The sequence below is a fragment of the Cladophialophora carrionii genome (genome assembly GCF_000365165.1).
Source record: "Cladophialophora carrionii CBS 160.54 unplaced genomic scaffold supercont1.9, whole genome shotgun sequence".
Taxonomy (NCBI): Eukaryota; Fungi; Ascomycota; class Eurotiomycetes; order Chaetothyriales; family Herpotrichiellaceae; genus Cladophialophora; species Cladophialophora carrionii.
The window spans coordinates 3,116-27,090 of record NW_008481834.1 but is presented as its reverse complement, the minus strand read 5'-3'; the positions used below and the strand labels follow the sequence as shown (position 1 = coordinate 27,090).

The 23,975-nt window shown below is 52.5% G+C and overlaps 9 protein-coding genes across 9 annotated transcripts; 3 read left to right on the top strand and 6 right to left on the bottom strand.

Moving 5' to 3' along the window:
- Window positions 1-197: 197 nt before the first annotated feature.
- On the bottom strand, window positions 198-2,027 carry G647_09083 (uncharacterized protein; the record flags this gene model as incomplete). The annotated part of the gene is made up of 2 exons (XM_008733388.1): window positions 198-1,727; window positions 1,785-2,027. 2 exons carry the CDS (start codon window positions 2,025-2,027, stop codon window positions 198-200), a joined length of 1,773 nt encoding a protein of 590 aa, XP_008731610.1.
- Window positions 2,028-2,303: 276 nt separating this feature from the next.
- On the top strand, window positions 2,304-4,118 carry G647_09082 (uncharacterized protein; the record flags this gene model as incomplete). The annotated part of the gene is made up of 1 exon (XM_008733387.1): window positions 2,304-4,118. One exon carries the CDS (start codon window positions 2,304-2,306, stop codon window positions 4,116-4,118), a length of 1,815 nt encoding a protein of 604 aa, XP_008731609.1.
- Window positions 4,119-4,420: 302 nt separating this feature from the next.
- Window positions 4,421-4,708, bottom strand: G647_09081 (uncharacterized protein; the record flags this gene model as incomplete). The annotated part of the gene is made up of 1 exon (XM_008733386.1): window positions 4,421-4,708. The coding sequence occupies one exon, from the start codon at window positions 4,706-4,708 to the stop codon at window positions 4,421-4,423; it is 288 nt and encodes a 95-aa protein (XP_008731608.1).
- Window positions 4,709-5,769: 1,061 nt separating this feature from the next.
- Window positions 5,770-6,116, top strand: G647_09080 (uncharacterized protein; the record flags this gene model as incomplete). Its single annotated transcript, XM_008733385.1, has 2 exons — window positions 5,770-6,034; window positions 6,085-6,116. 2 exons carry the CDS (start codon window positions 5,770-5,772, stop codon window positions 6,114-6,116), a joined length of 297 nt encoding a protein of 98 aa, XP_008731607.1.
- Window positions 6,117-6,310: 194 nt separating this feature from the next.
- G647_09079 (uncharacterized protein) lies at window positions 6,311-7,767 on the bottom strand (the record flags this gene model as incomplete). The annotated part of the gene is made up of 3 exons (XM_008733384.1): window positions 6,311-6,529; window positions 6,580-7,360; window positions 7,409-7,767. The coding sequence occupies 3 exons, from the start codon at window positions 7,765-7,767 to the stop codon at window positions 6,311-6,313; spliced, it is 1,359 nt and encodes a 452-aa protein (XP_008731606.1).
- Window positions 7,768-8,425: 658 nt separating this feature from the next.
- On the bottom strand, window positions 8,426-10,426 carry G647_09078 (uncharacterized protein; the record flags this gene model as incomplete). Its single annotated transcript, XM_008733383.1, has 1 exon — window positions 8,426-10,426. The coding sequence occupies one exon, from the start codon at window positions 10,424-10,426 to the stop codon at window positions 8,426-8,428; it is 2,001 nt and encodes a 666-aa protein (XP_008731605.1).
- Window positions 10,427-13,836: 3,410 nt separating this feature from the next.
- G647_09077 (uncharacterized protein) lies at window positions 13,837-14,658 on the bottom strand (the record flags this gene model as incomplete). The annotated part of the gene is made up of 1 exon (XM_008733382.1): window positions 13,837-14,658. The coding sequence occupies one exon, from the start codon at window positions 14,656-14,658 to the stop codon at window positions 13,837-13,839; it is 822 nt and encodes a 273-aa protein (XP_008731604.1).
- Window positions 14,659-15,185: 527 nt separating this feature from the next.
- Window positions 15,186-16,606, bottom strand: G647_09076 (uncharacterized protein; the record flags this gene model as incomplete). Its single annotated transcript, XM_008733381.1, has 3 exons — window positions 15,186-15,592; window positions 15,639-15,801; window positions 15,854-16,606. The coding sequence occupies 3 exons, from the start codon at window positions 16,604-16,606 to the stop codon at window positions 15,186-15,188; spliced, it is 1,323 nt and encodes a 440-aa protein (XP_008731603.1).
- A 2,577-nt stretch (window positions 16,607-19,183) lies between these two features.
- On the top strand, window positions 19,184-22,076 carry G647_09075 (uncharacterized protein; the record flags this gene model as incomplete). The annotated part of the gene is made up of 7 exons (XM_008733380.1): window positions 19,184-19,486; window positions 19,534-20,222; window positions 20,272-21,164; window positions 21,212-21,290; window positions 21,349-21,426; window positions 21,476-21,620; window positions 21,669-22,076. The coding sequence occupies 7 exons, from the start codon at window positions 19,184-19,186 to the stop codon at window positions 22,074-22,076; spliced, it is 2,595 nt and encodes an 864-aa protein (XP_008731602.1).
- Between the last annotated feature and the right edge of the window lie 1,899 nt (window positions 22,077-23,975).

Genomic DNA, 23,975 nt, shown 5'->3' with positions numbered 1-23,975 from the left:
GCAATGTCGAAGGGGGTAATGCTAATAGCGAAGTCGGAACGGGGAGCCTATGCATGTGAGGATCAGCCTGACCCGGGCGATTAGAATCAGGTACTGAAGGGACTAAAGGGACATGACGTCCGGCTAATGGTTGACCCAGAGACATGTTGTGCTTGATATACGAACCCCCGGGAGACACGAGTTAGACCGGGGATATGCTACTCGCGAATCTCCCACAGTCTGATCTTCCCTTGCTCATTCCCCACGGCCAGGTAGCCTCCATCGGGAGAAAGGGCAACGGCACTGATCCTGCCTAGAGGCGTCTTGTCCGTGGGCCAATTCCTGTACAGCGTGCAACTGGGAAGGTGAACCAGCCTCAGAGCATTTTTCTTCCAGCGTGATGACATGACCAGCATCTGACCGTCTTCGGAGAATACGAGATGTGAAATCGGCGTCGTCAGCTGGTCGAACATCCTGGCCGACCTCGGTCTCTGGTCCCTCTGCTGTCCCTCGAGTGAAGCTGGCCTGACCATCCACCCGCGTCGATCGTACAAATTCACCACTCCACTTGACGAGCCAATCGCAACCCAACGGCTTCGGCCAGGACATTGCCGCGTGTCGTCCCCACCAAGAGAAATGACGGTTGTACCAACAGCGCCTTCATCGACCCATCTCATCACCACGCTCCTCGTCTCAATGTCATACTCGCTGACCTCACCGTTCTTTCCCACTACGGCAAATCCATTGCCATCACGCCACCATGAAAAGTCAGCAACACCGCCTCTCGAATCGATTCGACAACTGCACACCCATTGCATACTGTCTGTCGACAGCACGTTGATACTTCCGCCACCTTTTTTGGAAGACCCAACAAGCCCCACGTAACGGCCGCAGGGTGAAGGCTTCATAGACTCCATCGTCCGCTGTTCCTTCCGAGCTGGGCCATAGAGTGCTCGTGTGACTTTGGACACGACGCCCGTGGACAGTGACCAGGTGTGGAAGTATCGGCGGCGGGAGGAGAGAAGGACGCGAGTCTGGTCATTCGCTTCTTCGCCACTTGGTCCCTCCCGTGGCCGGCAAAACGCAGCGGTGTGTAGAGGGTTGCCCTTCAGGTGCAGCGACGTCAGGATCGGGTTCGGATTGGGGGGTTCAGGGGAGACGTGATAAAGCGTGACGGTTGAGCTCGGTCCGGCGGCAAGCAAGAGCGGGTAGTAAGCATGAAATTGCAGAGCGTCGATGGAAGAAGGACTGGAGCCAGCAACATCCTTACATCGCTGAATATCAACGACTTCAGGTCGGAGTTTTCTCAATTCTTTCGTGCTGGGCTTCGCGCCCGTTCGAGTCAAAGACCCAGCTGTCCGCAGCAGCTCAGCGAGCGGCCGGGCTGAAGGAAGGGAGTCTTCATCATCCATTGACACATCAGAGTCGGACGCCGCATCTCGATCGCCCAGCTGAGATAGCTTCCTCCTCTTCCTAGCATACGTGACCCATTCGGGCGTTGGGTGAAGTCGTTCGTACTGGCGCCGTAGTCTCTGTATATACTCTCTACCGTTCACGACATCGTCGTCTTCGGTATCCCGCAGCTTGCGCAGTCGTGTATTTGAGGCCAGAGAAACGGTGAGCCGGTCGTCATCGCTGTCGTACCAAGCAGGCTGCCGGACAGAGGAGACATGCTCCTGCTCTGTCTGGTCAAGCTCATGCACAATAGATGCTGGCAGTTGGGTCGCACCAGTGTCGAGGAAGAACAACTGGCGCGAAGGTCAGGTCAGGTCAATTTTGGAAGCATAGTCGGCGCAAGTACTCACATCATCGTCTGCGACATCACCCGGTTCTCCATCTGGCTCGTCGACTCCATGCAGATCTTCTTCATCGCCCTCGTGTTTTGCTAGTGACCACTCCTCCTGGACTTGGGCTCTCTTCAAGGACTCGAGGAAGCCCGCATCGTCGCCAAACAACTCTTTTTCCAATCGCAGTTCAACATCATCCTTCGGCAGCACATCCGTTGGATTACCCTTCTTCTGGTTCACCGCCCTCGTAGGTGCTGGCATCATGAGTGTAGGGGCGGGATCGTCAATGGACGGGAGGAAGGAAAAGGTCGCGGTCGACCTGCGCTGAACTTTTTCCCACAAGGCAACAGCACAATCTGGTGGATGGCTTGGTGCGGAGAATGCTCAAGTGGCTTTCCAGAAATTTTGCTCCAACTTCAAGTCGCACCCGAAGTTGAACCGCGACCGCAAGAAAAGTCTGGACGGATTTTGGGCACCTTTTGTTGCGAACAACTTTCAATTACTGCTTGAACCACATTAGCCCACGTCTGCCTCAAAATGAAGCGGAAACTGGACTCTAATGATGCGCCTACTGTCGAAGTGCCACGGAGCGACGAAGACGGCGGCGAGTCCTTTGACTCATTCGGCCTCGATCCTCGCCTGACGCAGGCCATTGCCAAATCCAACTTCTCCCATCCGACCCCTGTACAAGCCAAAGCCATACCCCTGGCGCTCGATGGCAAAGACGTGCTTGCGAAGTCGAAGACAGGGTCAGGCAAGACTGCAGCCTATGTTATTCCGATCCTACAAGCAATTCTACGCCGCAAATCCTCTCCGCTCAGCATTAGGGCGACCACTGCTCTCGTCCTCGTACCTACGCGCGAGCTGGCAGACCAAGTCCACAGGGCGTTCGGAACCTTTGCCGCGTTCTGCTCGAAAGATGTTCAGTCCCTGAACCTGACCCAACGAGTGTCTGATGCAGTTCTGAGTGCGGTATTGCAGGACTCTCCCGATGTCATTGTCACGACTCCGAGCAGAGCGACACAGTACCTCAGCTCTGGGAGACTATCAATCGACAGCATCCAGCACCTTGTTATTGATGAAGCCGATATTGTCCTCTCGTACGGCTATGAAGACGATATCAATGTCATTGCCGCGGCACTTCCTCGCGGGGTGCAAACGTTTCTAACCAGCGCCACCCTCACCTCGGAGGTCGAGGAGCTCAAGTCTATCTTCTGCCGTGACGCAGCGGTGGTCAAAATAGACCAAGCTGAAGAGAAGGGCGAGGGCGTCACACAATACGTGGTGCGCTGTGGAGAAGATGAGAAGTTCTTGCTGATATACGTGCTCTTCAAACTGCGTCTTGTCAAGGGGAAATGCCTTGTCTTCGTGGCGGACGTCGACAGGAGCTATCGACTGAAGCTGTATCTCGAACAATTTGGTATCAAGTCGTGCGTGCTGAATGCGGAGTTGCCCGTAAACTCTCGGTTGCACGTCGTTCAGGAATTTAACAAGGGACTGTATGAAATCCTCATCGCGGCTGATGACCAAGAAGTCCTCGGCGGAGTTATGAAAAGGCGAAAGTCACGTGTACTGCTAGAGGATGAGACCAACGAGATGAGCGACGAGGACGATGAGGACGAGAAGAGGCCGGTGAAGAAAGCCAAGGTATCGAAGAACGACAAGGACTTCGGAGTGTCTAGGGGCATTGACTTTCAAGAGGTCTCCTGCGTGATCAACTTTGACTTACCCGCAACTTCAAAATCATACACCCATCGCATAGGCCGGACCGCACGAGCAGGAAAGGCAGGAATGGCGTTGTCATTTGTGATTCCCAGTGACAAGTTTGGCAAGCACAAACCGACGAGCATTATCTCGGCCAAGAACGATGAAAGAGTGCTCGAGAAGATTGTTGCCCGGCAGGAAAAGAAAGGGAATGAAGTCAAGCCGTATCGATTCGATATGTCACAAGTCGATGCGTTCCGATATCGCATGAATGATGCGCTGCGAGCTGTTACTGGGGCTGCAGTGCACGAGGCGCGTGCAAGGGAGATCAAGCAGGAACTGGTCAAGTCCGAGAAGCTCAGGAAGCATTTTGAAGAGAACCCGGAAGATTTGCACCACCTAAGGCATGATGGCGAGCATGGCGCAATCGTCAGACAACAAGCACACCTAAAGCACGTTCCTGACTATTTGCTGCCAGCAGCGGGACGGAAAGCACTCAGTACTGATGAGATTGGGTTTGTCGGATTCAGGAACGAGAAGAAACGGAAAGACGACAAGAGACGAGGTGGCCGAAAGACTCGATTTGGTGGACGATCAAAGGGCAAGGTTGATCCTCTCAAATCATTCAGCGCGAAGAAGAGACACTGATGCGGCAAACGAAGTCTTTTAGACTCTTGATTCTCTGGCATAACTGGTTTCATGTTTTAATTGGTGGCTCTCTCTGTCGGCATACACGTTGAGGTTTGAAGAGCTGGTAAACCAGCATATCCACCAAGCCGCAGCACACCGAAACCAGGTCATTGTTTGGCTTTCATACATATCGTGCCTCCCGCTTCTATGATGAGGTTCGATTTCAACTCGATGTGACTCCAGCACTCCGTCTCCATGCTCTACCTCTCAGACATCTTGACTCTCCGCCTTTGGACCTTTATTCCTCAGCCCCGTCAAGTTCAGAGCTTCTGTTTGAGAGGATTGTCGATCAACTCAGCCTCCACATCATGGCCATCGAAAAGGTATGTCACAGTAAAGGTGGTTGTGCCAATCTTGGTGGTACTTGTCATGCTGGGAGCCCGCTCTCGATTACGGGCAAAGTTCGCCAGTTTCTTAACTTCGCCCCGAGCGATGGCCAAGCAGTGAGTGAAGATGGCTGCGTCGTTGGAATCGTCGGCATACTCCCTGGCAAGGATAGTGGCATACTCCATGGCAATAGCCTTGATGGCATGACCCTGTGAAGTCATATTAGCAACGTTTCAAGCAGAGATGGACATGAATTTACAAGGCGATCCAAGTATGGCTCGCAGTGTGTTTCCCGTCTCGCTACGTCGAGTTCTTCCATTGCGCTTCTTTGATTTGAGATTGTCTTCGAGAAATGAGCGGGTTATGAGAGGAGAGTAGAGCGATAAAGGCCTGGCTGGAAGCGACAGTTGAAGGAGACTTGCACCGCTTTGAGGATGCAGCAGGAGAAGACTTCGCGATGCTTGGCGTAATGAGCAGTGAAGTGACAGCGATAATTCACAGGTTGGGAAAGAGCCATGGCGGGATCCTGTTGTCCAACGAGAAGGTGAAGCCGCAGTCCGTTATTCACCTAACCCTAACCCCAACCCCACCGATCATCATCAGTGAAGACCGTGCCGGGTCCTCTCGAGCCTCTTACAATATCGGTGCATCTCCGCCATGTAGACTGCGATGGTTGCTACTGCGTTCTCAGCATGCAGGGCCGTGCTCTGGTCCCTGCGAAAGTCTCAACCAGATCCTCAGTTCACGTCGGCCGCGCTGGAACATGAACCTCGAAGCTTCATGTCGTACGGGTTCTGAAAATTGCAAATCAGGACCAGCCTGCTTCCAACCACGACCGCTGGTTCCAAAGCGGATGGGGAGGATGATTCGACTCGAGTTTCTTGCTGCAATTGCCGCACAAGCATCCATCCGTCCTTAGGCGTCGCGTTGACATAATCTTCACTCGATTGGGGGCAGATTCCTCCGGCTATTCTGCACAAGGTAGCTCAGGTCTGAGCGATATTATCTGTTGACAGATCAAACATGAGCTACTCCGCTCAATACTTTGAAAGTTTTCAGGGGTCTATGCTCGCTCAATCAATGATTGGCCCGGTCCTGCATTTGTCATCGGCGCTTACACTTCGCCAGCCAGCCTCGAATGATGCGGCTCGATGACCATGACATCTCCCCGGTCGGTATACTTTATATTCAAGCACAACCGCATGCCAATCTCCTCATCAAACATTCAATCACTGTCTACGATCTCTGCTCTCTACCTATTCTCCGCTGCCATCGAACCAAGATGCCTACCGCCACTGCCAGAGTTAACGACAAAGTCATCGCCTCCACAAACGACTATCAGACCGTGGAAGGCAATATCTATTTTCCGCCCAGCTCCCTGGACCAATCAGTCCTCTCACCATCGAACACTCACTCGACGTGCCCGTGGAAGGGGAAAGCAAGCTACTACAACATCAACGCTAATGGAACCACTTTGAAGGATGCGGCTTGGTACTATCCGGAGCCGAAGGAAAAGGCCGCACATATCAAGGATCATGTCGCGTTTTGTGAGTGGGCGCTCTTCTGCAAAGTCGACGGAGGACTGATTGAAATGCAGACGGTAGCAAGGTCGCCGTGTCTGTTGTTTGAGCAAAGTGATTCTCTCCTTCCTCTTGTTGGCATGTCTCTCCTAGACTCTTGTGTGGAGGATGATGGAAACCGCATAGAAACTACCTGAAAACAAGTCCTCATTGCCTGCCTGGCCCTGCCTCTTTGCCTTGCCTTTTGAAGCTATCCATTGCTCCACAGTGCATCCTCGATGGCGACCATCTTTGCTACAGAAATCAAATGGGCGTATACGTCCCATTCGCGCACTGGAAGCCCAAATTCGGATTCAACGCGGCGCTGGCATCGATGCAAATGACTGTCGGTGGAGTCAAAGTCTCTGGGAAGACCTGAATATTTTCAAGCGCGAAATTCTTGCAGGATCTGTTGGTGTTGCACTCGATGATGACGGCTTCCGTGTGTCGCAGATCCGGCAGACCAACGTCGTACCAACATGGCTGTCTCAAGTCAGTTGTTTGCACTCACTCGGAAGCGGCCAAATACTCACATCACTGACACAAGAACCATCGCCGGGATTAAACGTGTTGATTGTTCCGGTGAAGTTGGCCCAGGTAAAGTCTTCCATGTTCACCGTCGAGTTGTTCGGTCTCCCAACGGTGGTTCCGTTCTCCAGTTGAGTCTGGGCGGACCCTTGATTGATGTACGTCTGCGTCACGAAGATTGGAAATGTGACATTGTAGACTCTGATGTTGGACCAGGTGATGTTCTTGGCCAGGCCTTTACCTCCGACCCAAGACTTGAACCGTGCAGCATACACGGCGTTGATGACGGTGATATCGTCGAACCTGATGTTTGACACGTTAGCCCACTTGGCTTGATTCTGTCCCAGTGAGCCGATGCTCATCCCGTGGCTCTGATAGCCGATGGTGCCGCCCTGGAACAAGACGTTGTCGGCTCCAGCTTGGACCGCGATGGCGTCGTCACCGTTGAAGATGACGCTGTTAAGGATTCGAATGTCGCTACCGCCTACGTCGAAGCCATCAGTGTTGAATGGAAATCCGTGGCTGTCGGACACAGCATCGATGACCGTGTCTGAAATGGTGATGTTCTTGCCACTGACTTGCATGCCCCACGCGATCGGTTTACGGGACTTGAAATATCTGACAGAGCCATTGGTCGTATTGAAGCTCATGAGATGCGGTCGCGAGGGCGCGCCACTGCCGTTCTTGGGGTTGGAATCCCACCAGGCTTGACCGTAGCTGTTGATCCAGCCTGTGGTGACGTTTGACGTGCCGACGTAATCGATCGATGGACCTGAGAGTGTGAACCTGATGCTTGTTAGCGGAGACGTGCCACAAGGAAGAAAGTCAAGTTACCAGTAAAGCGCAGACGCATTTGTAGCAGCGGTGGTCTTGTTCACGAGTGCTTGGACTGCCGTGATGTTCTTTGGAAGATGAAGCGTTCCCTGCATCCGAATGGTGACGTTGGACAGGTTGGTCGCAGAAATGGGCTGAAGGACGTTGTAGTCGACGCCCTCGCTGAAGATGATCGTCGAGTCTCGAGCGCATCGTGCAAAGGCCGAGGAGATTGCCGGCGAGTCGTCCGCTTCCCCACCCGAAGACTTGAACTGGGAAGGAATCGTGCAGGTGTTTTGCTCACCGCTTTGGCGAACACTCAAAGAGGTTGCCAAGGACGCAAGCTGAAGGAAACAACAAGCAAGCACGGTTCTCAACATGTTGCCAAGTAATTCCAGATGTCTCGATCATAGACGTGTAAAAGAGTTGCTTGCGCAGGAGGGCGAGGCGAAGGCGCCTATATGTGTCCTCACCCATGACATCGAGCGCGGTGCAGAGTTGCCCCAGAGTCTGGGAAAAGTGATGCTCTTGCTGCACATCTCCATGATCGAGCGAGGGCATTGTCAATATTCAGGCACAGAACCCCAGATCTATGATTGAAAAAGGAAGCTCATGAAGCCTGCGGAGACAAAAGCTCCGCTCGTCTCGGCACGAATACCGCCGAAGGGCTCGAGCGTCCCCCGCAGTCGCCTTTGGGCAGCCAGCGGAGCCTCAACTGATGTGACGGAGGGCGCGCGGGGAGCGGGGAGTCTCTCGCTAGCGAGACTCAGAGGCTCCCCGGATGGAAAGCCCATCCAGCCCACCTTAACCTAAGGCATTGCTCCTTCAGGGCCCGGCTGCTGCCCTTCTGCGAAGAAGGCCGATGGAAGGTTGCTTTGGCAATTGCCGGCAAGCAGCAAGGGAGGCGGGAATGCTCGAAGACGAACGTGAACCATAGCTTAAGATTCTCTATACCATCATTACCATTACTTATTAATTCGCACAAGTTATGAGCCAGGTATTTGCCAAGGACATATCCAATTCATAAACGCTCACACATCATTTCCCTGATAACCGCATGTACTGCTCGACTGCTGGTGACTCGGCAATTGAGAAAGATGCAATCGTAGGTGGTCTGCTGCGCCTCTTCCCTCGGATTTTAGTAGTCGCTGGGCCCGTTTCATCTTTGCATCTCACGTAGAAGTGAGGATGCATATTCCGATCCGTCGGACTGCTGCCTGACTTTTGCATATCAACTTCCCACTTTTTCGCCAAAAGCCCACCACTCGGTCCTGCTCCACAAGTTCCAGACATGGTGCTGGAAGGCGGAGAATTGATGGCCAGCGCGAACAGATTTTGTGGCTCCGTGTAGTCAGTGACTCTGCCGAGCAAGCAGAAAGTCCACAACAGGTAAACCAGGCTGAAGAGACTGAGCAGGAAGACGGCGACGAGTACCACGTAGAATAGACCTTGCCATTCCTGCGTCCCACCCGAAGCATAATCTTTGTAGCTGAGCATCGCTCGGAATTCCTCATACTGTGGCTCCTCAAGCATCTGTTCTGAGTAGTTCCAAAAGTGAACGAATGGTGCTGTGGAAGATGCTAAAACAGCGGTGCTGCTGGCCAAGACGGCTAAGGCTTCTCCCAGCGTAGGCAAGTTGATGGGCAGGTACGTGTATGCGTCAGCGCCCGTAGCATTGGAGTACGGGGGAATAAATTGCGTGAGAATGCGGGCGTTGGAAGCATTGGCATTGTACACTCCGGAATTCAAGGAGACAGAGCGCAGCCATTCTGAGCCCATGTCTTTCCAATCTGTCTCCCAGTGACCGATTGTTGCACCTGGGACCGATTTGAAATAGGAGAATGTGTTCCCCGTGCTGTTGTCGCATTCAACAGACATCTGACCGCCAGACTGTGCGACGTGGTAGTAGGTGGTGCAATTGCGATACTGTGCAGATCGGACGGAGCACAGCATGTAATCCATGTAAGGCAAATATGACTCTCTCGCGCCCTGGGGAGGGGGCGCAGCAAGGACGTACACTGCAGGGTACCCATAGGCGCTCGATATAAAGCCCAGGATGTTATATGGCAAAGGCAACTTTGGGAAGAAAGGCGGCTGTTGTACTTGAGGCGCAGTCCCGTTCCCAAAGCCAAATATGTCGTCAACCACTGTTGGGCCCACGTAAAATGTTGCAGGGTCAGTGATATTGGAAGGGTCGACAATCATAGGCTCCACCTCCGTCTCATCCATACCCACACATAGGACGTTGATCATGGGTGCTGGGATCGCGGCTCGAATAGAGTACTCGCCGTTGCCCTGGAGGTCCTCGGGTTGCAAGATGTGGTTCTTTGGATCCCGAGCGGCATTGAAGAGGTTTGCATGCGGCATCGCTAGCGTGACGTTCTGGACGATCCGCTGGTGCTTGAAGGAATCGGCAGTGACGTTCTCGTGACTCGGGGTAATCCATTGACCGAGCAATGTCGTGTTGTCAAAGAGGGTGCTGATGGGGGGAGGGCGGCCAACAATAGAACTGAGGTCAGAGCTCATATTGCCGACGTCGAGCCGCTGGGACCAGTCTGCCAGGAAGGTTTTGAGGTTGTGATAGCTTTGACCCGCATAATCGATTTGGAGACAAGTGTCTCCTTCGACATCATAACCCAAGTTGGGGTCGATACCTTCGCCGTGGATGGGACTCTGACACCTGCCAGCGAGGTATGGAGCATTAGCGTAGGATGCGGCGACCCTCCCGAAGAGGGTCCGATGCTCGAGGCGGCCAAACTTTGGTTTGGGTGCTACAAGAGCTTCAGCTGCTGTAGTATAGAAAGTGGCCGCAAGTGCGGCGATCAAGACCAGAATGCCGACAATGGTAGAAGCGGCATATCGGACTGCTATCCAATTCGTAATCAACGTTCCAGGTTGCATGACCCACGATCTCATGGTCATCTCGGCAATACTGATGCCACCGTTCTTGTTCTCCTTGGCGAATGCCCGTCGACTCAACATCTGACCAAGTAGTGCCACGAAGATGGTGACGAACGACAGTTCGACCGTCTTCGACATAAGGGCGCTGAGAAGAGTAGCGTTTGCGAAAGAGATGTGTCCACGTGTACCGATTGATTCGCCCCATCTGGGCTTTGCAAACGCGATACCGAGGAACACCCCAGAGAATACGGTGGAATAGACCGCCAGCGCCAGTACGGAAATGGTCCACCAGGACCATGGGCTCGTCAGAATGTCACCGTGCGTTGGACAGATCTCATCAAAATGACTGTGGGTATGAATGAGTCCCGCTTCTGCCGAGAAGTCTTGTGAGGTTTGCTGGTTGAGTCGGCTGTAGGAGGATCGATCTGACGTCCATGATCTTGCATCTTCAGGCCTGGAGTGATATTCCTGGCGAGGACTATCACGAGTCATGCCAGGGAGCAATGGTTCGGGAGTCGTGACAAGGGTTGCAGATAGGCCATCTTTGCTCGTGTAAGATGAGGATTTGGAGCCGACAGGGACACGCTTCACCTTCGGGATGCCGGAGATGTTCAGTCCTACCGGCGCGTCTTCCCATTCTGGCGAGTTGTATGTCTGGAACTCATGATCTTCTTGTGGCGCTTGTTCGTAGCTTTCTGGGACCAGAGACGAGTCCTGTCGTCGAAAGGACCGCCTTGGGTGGAAGAAAGTTCCGCTGTGTTTACCTTCCATCAGGATCAGCAGGTGGTCGCGACAGTGGAGGCTGTTGGCTGTTTTCAGGAGCAAGAGCCTTACATGGTGGGCCTGCGGAGATTGAGGCTCAAGAATATTCCATGTCTCTCAACATCGGCGATGACGAAGATATGTACCACGCTGACAGCGCCCGCTTCCTCGCTCTAGCCGAGATGCGCTAGATGGAGTCGAGTGCTCGGTATTTGGGCTCTCCTGCCCAGGGTGTTCTGGAAAGGTGCCATCTGGCAGCCTGTGAGAGACCGGGCGCACGCCACAGCACACAGACTTATGCACGCGCGGAAAGCAGAATGGGTCGGTGGCTTGCTCTTGTGGGAGGAAACGGGCGCAGCTCCCGTCGATGTCTTGGTTGCGATAAGCAAACAAAGAGCATCATGACAGCTCCAATTGCTGCATTTGAACAGTCAGGTCTCTCCGCTTCGTGCACTGATAGCACAGATGCGTCGCACAGAACAACAAGTTCGGTCCACTGTGCATGCTGGGCGGATGGACAAGTGGAAATGATCGTCGTGGAAGATGGTTGCGCGCTTGGCAACTCATAGCGGGATGGCGACAGACGAAGAAATTGGGGGCGGCGCAGCGGGGATGGATGCCTAATGCGACAGGCGCTGCACATTTGAACGTGCTGCCTGGGCCAAACCATAGATTGCTGCAATTAGCGCTTTCTGGGGCAGCTTTGCAAGCATTCCCGGGAACCAGCATACACAGTATGAACACTATATTCAAGCTTGATTCAATGCGTGCTTGGGCCATAAATTGCCTGTGAACGGTGTCTCGAGGGTATGCGGTCAGGCTGAGACAGAGTAACTCCAGAGTGTTCTACCAAAGATAGAGCCGACGCGCATCATGCCGAGACGCTCTTTATGCGGCTAACCAGATGGCTGTCCGGTAGCGTCATGTACGTAAGTGATGCAACACAGAGTCCTCGGTGCTGCGCACTTGAACATGGGGAAAACGCGGCCGCAGGACGTTTCTGCTGTCGCTTCCATCTTTCTCCTTCGCTGCATTGATTATTACTCCGCACTCTGTCGTGTCTGTACGCATTCTTCCAAGATTGGAACCAGCATAATCGTCGTTGAAGCAGGGTCACTCTGATGCTGATTTCCAGAGCAATGACCACAATCTCTCAATGATTTACCAAAAGGCAGACATAAACTTCGACACAATAGCCAGTGATAGCGGTGCACGGCGACTGACTCTTGCCTTTCTGCCAAGAAGAGCGCGTGGTTCCGTAGCCGCACCTCTGCACACCATTGTGCGTCTCTCCTTCATTCAAGCTGCGCCCATGGTGACAGATCATGCGCTCGACTCCCTTTCTGGCGAGAATGGGTAGAGCTCTATATCGGAGACAACATTGCCCTGCTGGCTGGAAAACCCCCCACTGTCTGGTCCTTGCTTATGGCCGATGGGTGGCCTGGTCGACGTATTTTGACGTGACAGACTCTCTTCCTACATAGGGGACTACCTCTGCGAGACTTGCCCTTCGAGATGCTTCCGAATTCCTCAGTCTTATGAAAGAGATTCGGTAGTGAATGAATGATATTTGCGGACCAGGGCACAGTGGCTTCAACCGATTCTAACATTCTGCTAACCACAAACCATCAAACGTGGAGCGATCGAGCCACAATATACTAATCATCTGTGCGCTCCCTGGATTGGCCCATCATTCTCCTCAATGTCGATGCAAGAACTGTGCTATGCGAACTCGTCGAGAGGATCGCCGTCGCTCAGCATGGCAACAACGTGCGAGAACCGGAAAGCCTGTTGAGCTACTGGTTTGAGACAGTCAGGCGTCGGACCAAGAGTCAGTACGTTACCTCCACCTTTGTTCGATGTTGCCATGGCACTCCCACCCAGGTCCGACGTGGCATCACTACAGCTATTCTGAGAACTCCGAGACTATCGAGTTTGTGGTCGACAGGGCAGAAACTTATTATCGCCAGCCAGGAGTCTGAGCAGACCGGTGAACAAATGTGGCGGACTCCGCGGATCCTGCTGAATTTCGTTGTTGGACTTTCCCCCATGATGTGAATCACGATCGCGCCCTGACTTTGTTGCAGCAGCTGCACAGGAAAGCGTGAGCATCATCATCAAGTTGTTCTTCCCCATTTCAAGCTGCCTAGGGCGGTGGAAGCCTGGCAGATACTCGCCCAAGAACATATTTTCAAGCAACCTGACCGCTATCTCGGGAGCAGACATTCCGAATCTTGTATCATGGAAGCCATCAACTTCAGTTGCGTCCCTTATCGGCAGAAATGCTGTGACTTCATGACATCATCGTCAACATCATCATCAAAGCACATTTTCCGCCAAACTGCTCCGGTCTCATTCGCGTTTGCCAACGCGCTTTACAGATTACAATTGACATTTCTGAGCCGACCAAAGTCCGTCCCAGCCATTGCCGACGAGATGGTAACCGAGCCGGCATTATCCGCATTGGCAACCATGAGGGGCAACTGATTCCCTTGCGGTTAGGATCGCCAGCCTGACAATTTCATCACCTGCCCGATACGAGGCCGACGTGCCTGCACTTCGCCCCCGTTCCTTCCGCAACATTTCTAACTTCCGTTGCCGCTTGGACACATGAAGAGCTTGACAATACCGAACTGGAATTTGGTGTGGAAGGCAATGGCTCGATAGCAACAGATGGATTCATACGCGGTTGCAACAAGAGATCGGAAAAGCTCAGACTGCGACGGGAAGAACTTGAAGGTGTCGTCGTAGCCCATACGGACGAGGACATCGTCCAAATTGACGGATCACAGCCTTGACGGCTTCCAGACAGGCTGCCTCCTCTCCTTGAATGCCTTCAATCCCTCCTGAATGTTCTCTCCCTTCTGGAGCTCAGTCCACTGAGTCCTGCCCGTTAGAGCGGTTGCCTCCACAACGCTTGCAGTTTCCCAACCCTGCCTCAATCCTGCTCTGGTACAGATGACCGAGTCTGGACTGTTTTCAGCGATGACCTTGGCATACTTAACTGCTTCCTTAACAACGTCCGCCTGAGGCACGACCTTGTTGACAATCCCCCAGTCCCTCATTTGCTGAGCAGAGTAGTACTTTCCGGTCAAAGCCATCTCACTTGCTCTTTGCAGACCCAGAGTCCTGATCAGTCGTGGCAGCGCACCAGCGTAAGGTGCAACACCGCGTATGACCTCGACCAAACCGAACGACGCTGTGTCGGCGGCGATGACAAGATCGCAGTTCACCACTGTCTCGCATCCACCACCTAGCGCCAAGCCATTGACTGCCGCGATTATAGGCTTCTTCCCGATTCGATTCGATAGCGGCATTGCGCCGGGCACATCGCCAGGACCAGCGCCAGGTTTGGCTGCGGTAGATACATTCGACTGCCATTCCTTGAGATCAGCGCCGGTGGAGAAGGCCTTCTTGCCGGCTCCGGTGATGATGGCCACTATGAGGGACGGTTCATCGTCAAACCAACGAAAGACATTCGTCAACTCAACAACATCCGCTCCGCCCATGCAGTTTAGCTTTTCGGGACGTGCAAAGGTCACAAGGAGAACGCCGGGTGCTGGATACGAGAGTTGTGCAAAGTTCGTCGGTGGTGGAGAAGCGGCCATTGTGGTCAGATTGCCGCTGTTGTGACGAAGATCGGATTCACGGCAGATGCCTTGTTTCCGATAAATGCGGTATTCCCCTGATTCCACAGACGGCCGGTTTCAAGCATAGATTAGGATGATAGGTGGTATCGGATACATGCTTGTAAGATATATATGAGCTGGACATAGCCGAGGTCACTTGCAAAATACCCAGAGCTGACTTGGTTAGTTGAGAGTACCTGGTGGAGGTCAAAAGGGTAAGCGGCTTGTCTGACCAAAATCTCGACTGTCAACATAGTGGCTTGAGGAGCGTTTGCCGCCTTCAAGCTTCGGCAGTAACCTTCCTCACTTGAACTTTGCACTAACGCCAGACGTCGGAATTGAGACGCCCGTTAAATTACTCCGTATGGTCCGCCGTAATCCTGTCCTTGTGCCTCCCTCTAGAAAAACCTTCTTGTTGCCACATGTACGGAGTACAACCCACAACCCAATCAAAAGCGATTTCGAACTCGTCGACTCTATGCAACTCCATACCTGTCACATTGCGATCATTTGCAGCTTCCGTAACCTTTTCTCTGCCACATCCGGACACTTTTCACTTGCATCTCGCTATTGTCCTGCCACGTTGTGTACCACTGGTCTTTGGCGTCCCAGAAATCCTTTCGTGCTGTGGGAGAGGCATCCACCCAGGGCTTGCCAGCTTTGCCATCTTCGAACCACCCATTCTTCCCACCAACTGCGACGTTCAGTATGAGGTAGAATGGCTTGTCGAACGGTGTTGCGGGATTGCCTGTTTGCGACCATGGGTCCACAAAAGCCGTGCCGTTGGTGTCGGAGACGGGAAACTTGCCGCGCTGCCAGAAGGGTGTCTTAAAGTTCGTGTACAGAACTTGCATGAGGCGGGTATCGATGTAGGTGTAAAGATGAGTCGGTGTCCATTCAAGACCGTAGGTGTCTGCGAGTATTAGCTGCAGCTCCAGCATGGGGAGGCATACACTTACGGAAGCCCTCGGCATAAGTGGTGTGCAAAGCATGTTGACGGTTGTTGGTCCGCCACCAGGCATCATTGGCGCCATCTGGTCCCCAATGCAAGGTGGAACTGACGATGTTGTTACCACCCATACCGTACGTCCAGTTGTTGCCCCGCGACTCCGCAAGGTCGATCTGTGGTCCTCGTCAGCTTTGCGGAGATGACAAGCCATAGTGAATGACCAACCTCTCCGCTCGATGGCCAAGGACCATACGTGTCGTTGACTGGAAGCATCCAGATTGCCGGCCACAGCCAGTCACCCTCGGGCAACTTCGCAACAACTTCTATGCGCCCGAACTGGATCGAGGCACCCTTCTTTGTGTTGATTCTGGCACTCTTGACGGGATTGACAATCGTTCCGTTGGTGGTGTTGGTACTTGTCACACAGCTACTCCAGCTGTCGGAGGTGCAAAGACCACTGGCTGTCAGATTGATGATGTTGTTGGTCTCAATGAGATGAGCATCCTGTAGCGTCGGTTTGATGGTCAGGATTCCGTCCTTGACGAAGACATTCTCGTCTGTGTCGGTTGTCTCTTCGAACTGTCCATTGCCGTACCCGCCGACTTCGACTTCCTTTGTCCAGATCCTGTCGTCGAAGCCGTTGGTGAAATCATCTTCGTAGACGGAGCAGTAAACCGGTGTTTCCACGGAAGCAAGGCCGTCGTAAACCAAATATCCTGAAAGTGCGAGCCCAATAAGAAGGCCGATCAATGGGAAGATGCTGAGCCATCGCTGTCGAGGATCTTTCTTTTCAAGCCAAGGCTTTTCGATCTTGTCGTTGCCTATCCGGCGAGAACGAAAGTACCTGTTCGCCAGGCTTTGTTGATGAATGGCTACCGAAGAAGCATTCCTAGAGTCGTTGAACTTGAACCGAGGTGCTGTGGGCGGCGTGGAATATTCGTGCTCTTGAGCAGACTTCTCCTGTATAGCTTGGCTCATGGCGGCGGTTGCTTGGGCCTGCTTGAGCCTCTTCCGGAAGAATATGGGCAAGCAATGACCAGCGCACCGGAAGTCAAGAAAGTCTGGAGTGACAGCGTCCGGTCGGAGAAGGCTTCACGTCAGGCTGAGGAAGAGGTTCAGGGGCTCCCACACACTCTTGGACGGTAGGGTCGTCTCCTGAGGGCTGAGACAGCTGACGTAGAAGTTGCTGCAATTTGTCGATAGGTCGAAATGTAGGGGGAGTGGTTTGCCGAACGGGGCACTGGACTTGTGTGAACAGTTCGCGGAAGCGCACCAGTAACATCTGCATCTGCCTCGCACCTGCCCTTGTGTCTCAAAAGTCCCATCGAGGCATTCTGACGAAGAGCAAATCTCCTTTCCAGCCTGAAGTCATCCATTTTCGGTGCCCGGGTGAAATGTTGGACATTCAGCAAATTAACCGATGCAGGGGAGTCTCGTCTTCTGCGGGCGCTAGAGCATGTGATGCCATCTTTGCCGTGGTGGAGGACGCAAATTGAGCGGCATCGAGCTTGGTATTCTGGTAGAAGAACCAAGTTCTGTACTTGCGCCCGGCGCAATCCCGGGTGCAACCATTGTGTCATTGGGCGGATATGAGCTTCCAGCCGTTGGACCTGGCGATAAGATACGCGTTAGAGCGGGAGTACCTGCGCTAGCATATGACAGAAAAGTGATCTTAGCAGGGATCCTTCGTGAGCTTTTGCATGTGAGCAAGACGGGACGTGACAGGGAACAAGGGTCCTTAGTCGCGTTTTGTGACAGGGCACCCTCTTGTAGCCATTTGTGTGGCACTCTGTGCATAGGCGCACTGATGAAGCTGGCCTGCACTCGAGCCTCCAACCCACAGAGATTCGGTTTCTCACTGAAGACTGGTCAAGGCACTATACACCACGCGCAGCCAAGGACGAAGTGCACGACTCATAGTGAGACCGCTGAATTGGACTATCGGGTCTTGAGAAGTTTTCTTCGGGCAGCGTGTATCGCCGTTGGTGGGAGCGCAGCGAATCATCTCCGTCCATGCAGTATGCACATGGTCGTTGATTGATAGTGGAGCCAGATAACGAAAGACGGCAGTTTGGTATCGGCGATATTACTGTGTACTGTTACTGCAGCCAGAAGCGAGGTGACAAGCTCGGCAAATGAGCGGCCGTGGTCTGGAAAGGTGGGCTTGGACCGTGTTTACCGTTCGCCGATCTTGTCAGAATCCCTGTTGGCGCTCAAGATGATGTGCGAATGAACGGCCGTGATCGACAACCACGTCCACGGTTTTAGCCTGCCCCGTACTATTCTGGGCGAAAACCCAATATGTTTCGCGAAGCAGTTTGAAAGGGGCAGCCACCACGGCCACCAGTGGCGTGGATGTGGGCCGGAAGTAGCAAGCGTGGCTTGCCAAGCGCCTAAACGAGTTTTCTGAAACGAATGAGGATGGTGAGGTTCTTTGAACGTCCTCCATCCTTGCCCATTACTCGTGTCGAATGCAAGTTCACCACCCACAGCACGGGCAGCAGCGCCGCAGATAAGTCAGAAAAAACGGTAGCGCCCATGGCAGTTGATGGAGACCTCTTGTTGCCGTCCAGGAAGATCCTGGCACGCCTGCATCTGGAGAGCAGCGACACGTTTTTCTCACGCTGACCGGATGGTTGGGCTAGGCTGCCCACGACCCACTGAAACATGACTGAGATGCTCATCTATCGAAAACCAGAGTCCCGCTTCCCTTTCGGGCACCGCACAACGCCTGAATAGCTCGACGCAGTACACGCTACTCGGATCTCATACCCTTTGGTATAATGTCAGCAGCGCCTTTCACTTCGGCTTTGGTGGCTTCACCTGTGGGAAAAGGGCTGTCGCGACCATGCCGGAAGCCGAGCGCTCGATTGGACATTCGCAGACTCATCTTGGAACATGCATGAGCGAGATTGGCCTCACACTGCAGGACCCCTCTCCTCTCGTTTCTCCTAGCGTCCAACGCATTCGAGACGGTTTCCTGCGTGTGGACCAGTATGCCATGTTCGCAGACAGCCTCACCCGGAAGAACCATGTCGTCACTTATCGAGTTCAAAGGCAGAGCCCCCCAGCGATAACGGCTGAGTCCAGAATGAGGTGAACTATTTGTGGATACAGCAAGATAGCAACCTGGATCGAGGGACATCAGGTCCCTGATTCTTCTCCCTGCTCGCCTCCTCTCTCCTTTCGTTCTCTGGCCCATTGTCCTTTCTTTCAATTGTTCTTCTCTACGCTCGTTCTTGAGCACACCACACTCGTTTGCCATTCATTCGCCTTGCTTTCGCAACAGTCACTCGTTTGCCCACATTCGCTTTATTATCACTTCAGGTCACTCGTTTACCATCCATTCGCTCTGCTATCACAACAGTCACTCTCCAGTTAAGTATACCGGACGTATCTGAAACCACTCGACAACAGTTCCTCACATTCATTCTGCGTTTCTGGGCATCTATGCCCTCAGTCTCTTCTTAACCAGCATCAATACAACTCAGCTCCACGGTTCGACTGAATTTCATGGAAATGGACGAGATTTCCCGGATGCCGCAAAGGCCTCCGATGGCCTACCATAACGACGACTTCGACTTCGATGCCCCTCAGTTCCCGACCCGGTCGCCGTCTCAGATGTCTTTCGCTTCTCACGCCGACTCAATGGCTCCGCTCGGATCGGCTGGTGCCTTCAAGTGCGACATCATGGTCAAGTTTCTCCGGCAGCGGCAAATGGAGAAACTCTGGTCCAATAGCGTGGATGGGGAAGGTGTAATCCTGAAGCGAGGCAAGAACGACTTTGTCTGTCAACCCTCGGAGCTTTTATTCGAGAACAATGGACTTTTCCACCAAGTCTGTCAGCTCAATGTTAAAGTGAGTGGACAGATACGTGACGAACGAGCTTGTGCTAAGCAGATCAGGTTGCCATGACAGTGAAGACCGATGTCATCGAGACATTCTTGCGAACATCACAGCTTCCGTACGTTCCGTACGTCGATGGTCTGCGGATTCAGGTGCTCCCAGACATCAGCTTTCTGTCAACCGGCAAAAAGCACCACTTTGCCGCATTCATTCAAAATCCAGGCTATCTCGTGGTATGGCACGATGATCCGGAACAGGTCATCAACAGAGCCGAGAAGATCGAACAACATCTCGTGTCTCTTCTCTGGAAGGACGAGAACCTCGTCATCCCGAAGAGTGAAAATGCCAGTGCTGCTCCGAGCATCCGGGAGAAGGCAGATAATGCCGACGTGGAAGACGCACGTCGCTTTGACGACAGCCCGAGAAGGACTATTCTTTACCAGGCTGTTTTGATGGGACTGGCCGGATTACTTGTCATCTTGACTATCGGTGTCGGGTGGCGTAAGGTTGCCATTGAAGTGAAGACCGACAGCACTTATGTTCGCCTTGCTCTCGCAGCCGTCATCCTGCCTCAGATCTGGCTCGGTTGGTTCTTCTTTCAGACACTGGTCAACGGCATCTCGCAGCTGTTTGGTCCTGTCAATCAACTGGACTCCAATTCTCGAACGTTCTCCGGTATCAGAAGCAAAAGGCTGGAAACGGATACGCTTCCGCATGTGACGGTTCAGTGCCCGGTCTACAAAGAAGGGTGAGTCTCAAACATAAGCTCCTTGAGCCCAGCACTAATGCGTGAGCAGTCTCTGGAGTGTCATTGATCCGACAATGGTCTCCATCCGCGAAGCCATCTCTACCTATGAAATGCAGGGCGGGACAGTGAACATTTTTGTCAATGACGATGGCATGCAGCTCATCAAGGACAATGAAGCCAAGGAACGCCGCGAGTACTACGAAGAACACAACATTGGCTGGGTCGCCCGCCCCAAGCACAATCCCAACCCGAAGCCTGACAGCGGAGAGAGAGCGTTCACTCGTGCGGGAAAGTTCAAGAAAGCCTCGAACATGAACTATGCGATGAACGTCTCCGCGCGAGTTGAGGACAGGCTTGCCGCGATACCTCGCCACGATGCTTGGACGCAACAAGATGAGGATGAAGTATACCAACGCATCCTCCAGCAGATTATTGAGGAGGATGAAGGCAGAACTTGGGCGCAGGGCGATGTCCGCATTGGCGACTACATTCTCATCATTGACTCCGATACCCGAGTGCCTGCCGACTGCTTTCTTGACATGGTAAGCGAAATGGAAGCTTCACCCCAGGTTGCCATCATCCAATTCAGCTCAGGGGTGATGAACGTCACGACGAGCTTCTTCGAGAAAGGTATCACATTCTTCACCAACCTGGTGTACACTGCCATCCAGTTCGCTGTTGCAAACGGCGACATTGCACCTTTTGTCGGCCACAATGCTGTCTTGCGGTGGTCTGCTTTGCAGGACATTGCCTACGAGGAGGACGGTGTTGAGAAGTACTGGGCAGAGACGACTGTGTCGGAAGATTTTGACATGGCGTTGAGGCTGCAATCCAAGGGCTATGATCTCCGCTTCAGCACATACTTTGGCTCCGAAGGCTTCCAGGAAGGTGTGTCTCTGACAGTGTATGATGAACTGGCGCGTTGGGAAAAGTATGCATACGGTAAGTGCATGTCGCTCCCGCAAGTTTCACGAGACTCACTTCTTCAGGTTGTTCTGAACTCATCTTCAACCCACTGATCTACTGGCCGACTCGAGGCCCGGTGACTCCGCTGTTCCGCAAGTTCATGTCAGTAATCCACCGTTGATCAACCATTGAAATGGTTACTTACCCTGCTTTGCTCCAGAACCTCAAACATGTCTGTCATGGCCAAGATCACCATCATGTCTTATATCGGCACATACTACGCCATTGGTTCAGCTTGGTAAGTCACGTCGTGGCTCTTGCTCGTGCTTGTCTGACTTCCACCTCAGGGTGCTTACCGCTCTGAACTATTTTCTCATCGGCTGGTTCAACGGCTACCTTGACCACTACTACACGGACTCATTTAAGATCTACTTCTCCATCGTTGTGGTCTTCCAAGCTTTGGGCACTGTGTCGCTGGCTGTTCTGCGATATGTGAGATAACTCCACTGCCGCTTCTGTCGGATGCTGACCTGTCTTTAGCGCGTTGCTGGTCGCTCTCTCATCGGCGCTTTCCTCGAGAACCTCACTTGGTTACCGCTTTTGACGATCTTCCTCGGCGGCATTTCCATCCACGTCTCACAAGCCATTGCCTGCCACATGCTCTCTATCAATATGACCTGGGGCGCAACGGCAAAAGAGGCTACTCGCACCTCGTTCTTTGAAGAGGTTCCGACCATCTTGCGCCGGTTCAAGTTCACCTTCCTCTTCTGCTTCCTCATGGTTTTCGGCATGATTGTGCTTGCCGGCGTGGGGCCGCTCGGTCATTTGGTTCCTCACGATTGGCAAATCAAGGACTTTACGGCAATTTGGCCGATGGCACTTGTCGTTGCATTCCACTTCCTTCTGCCATTGGTGTTGAATCCAGGGTTGATGCAGTTTACTTTCTGAGAGCGGGTACTTTTTTACTCTTCACATGACGTACACGGGATAGGGAGGCTGGGCTAGCGGTGGAAGCACATGTACCATTGATGATACAAAAGAATTAATAGACTCGCTGGATATATCGTATATAGCAACTCACCAGCAACATGAATAGATATTGGAACCTCGTGGTCTTGTAGCTTGTCGTTGCCGAAGTCATGACAGGAAGGGTCAACACTTGTCATTGGAGTATATCAATGTATGCCAAAGGCGGTTCGCAACACCCAAATCGAGAGAGACTGAACATCAACGCAATGGATACGCCTCGATGAGGGCCAATCACGTCTTTGTGCCTACTGGTCACTCCGATCTCGCCAATGGTTACATGTCATACTGCAGTGCATCTCGTTTGGCTTTCTTCCTTTCTTTCTTCTCGGCCTTCTTCCTCGCTTTCGTGTCTTGACCTTTCTGCACCTGGCGTCTGACGCTCTCGCGGATCGCTTCGTTCGGATGGCCGTTTGCCCAGCCAAGGAGCTCCGCATGCCACATGGCCTTGGTCTTCTAGCTTTTCGGGTTGGCCCGACCCTCCAGTAGTTCGAAGAGTTCACCTCAGCCTACCTAGCCAGGTCGATTGCAAATCTTCAACGTGAGAGTTACATGACCGAGCGCCAGCTATAACGAGCCCCGAATACGTGCAGTTCAGGAGGCCGATGCCGCCCTGGAAAGGATCCAGAAGCGGGAAAATCGTAGGCTGGAAGTGTCTGTCAAGGTCGGAGCTAGTGCTGCGCTCAGAAACGGGATGTTGAACGGTGAGACCGAGGCCGTCGTGAAGGCTGAGCTTCTGTGCCTGATGCGCGGCGGGCCCGTGAGTTGTTCCTCCACCTCGCTGGGTCATGGCAATTACTAATGGTGTGTAGCTGGGTCATGGCAATTACTAATGGTGTGTAGCTGGGTCATGGCAATTACTAATGGTGTGTAGACTGTCCACTCTTACGACTTAGAAAGCCCGGACCAACAAGGTGTTCTTGCGTATGTCGGCCTCATGATCGCCGACGTTCGCAATGAGGAACTCCCAGCTGCCCAGCTGCGCCTATTGTCTGAGCCATCGCTGGCACGCAGACAATTCTTGGCATACGGCGGTCAGGTACGACCAGAGGCCGGCTTGGAGAGACTAAGACGACGGGAAGCAGAAAATTGGGGGAGAGAGAGTAGGACAGCGCGAAGGTGGTCAATTTGAGCCAGGGGATGATTCAATAGAGCTTTCCATAGCTCGTGGACGTAGGATGCATTGAACGGGTGAAATATCAGCAATCTCTCTTGATCTACGTGTTATGAATCGCTCCACGTGAGGCGGTCTGCGGTCCAAGTAGGTTTACTTGTGGGGAGTAACAACTGTATGTCTGCTGAGGGTGAAGGGCACGCGGTCACTTGTAACGGCGTGATGGTGGAACAACACTCTTAGTCTAAAGGTAGGGGTTAGAGTATTAATAAAGTTAACTATAGTGCTATAGAGGTAAGTACTACCTATATATATATAACTTACCTTAGCTTAGTTAGCTTAGGGTAGCTTAGTATACTTAGTACTAAGCTAGGCTAAGCCTTCTAAAGGGTAATCTTTATTATAAATTACTTTATATAAGGTAGTTTATAGTTTAAGTAAGTTTACTTATAGAGAGTAATTATTAAGAATAGCTACTAGAGCTTACTAAGCCTACCAAGAGAATATATATAACTCTCGCGCCTCTTATATACATTAAGCTAAAGTATAAGTTAGAGTAGTGTTCTTTACTACTTTTTTAAAATTTAAAATGACTATAATACTTTAAATAGTATCTTTATCTTAATATTATAATTTAACTTACTAGAATTAACTTTGTTAAAGAATAGTGTGGTAAAAACTCTCTTCTGTATAGTATGTAGGGTTTT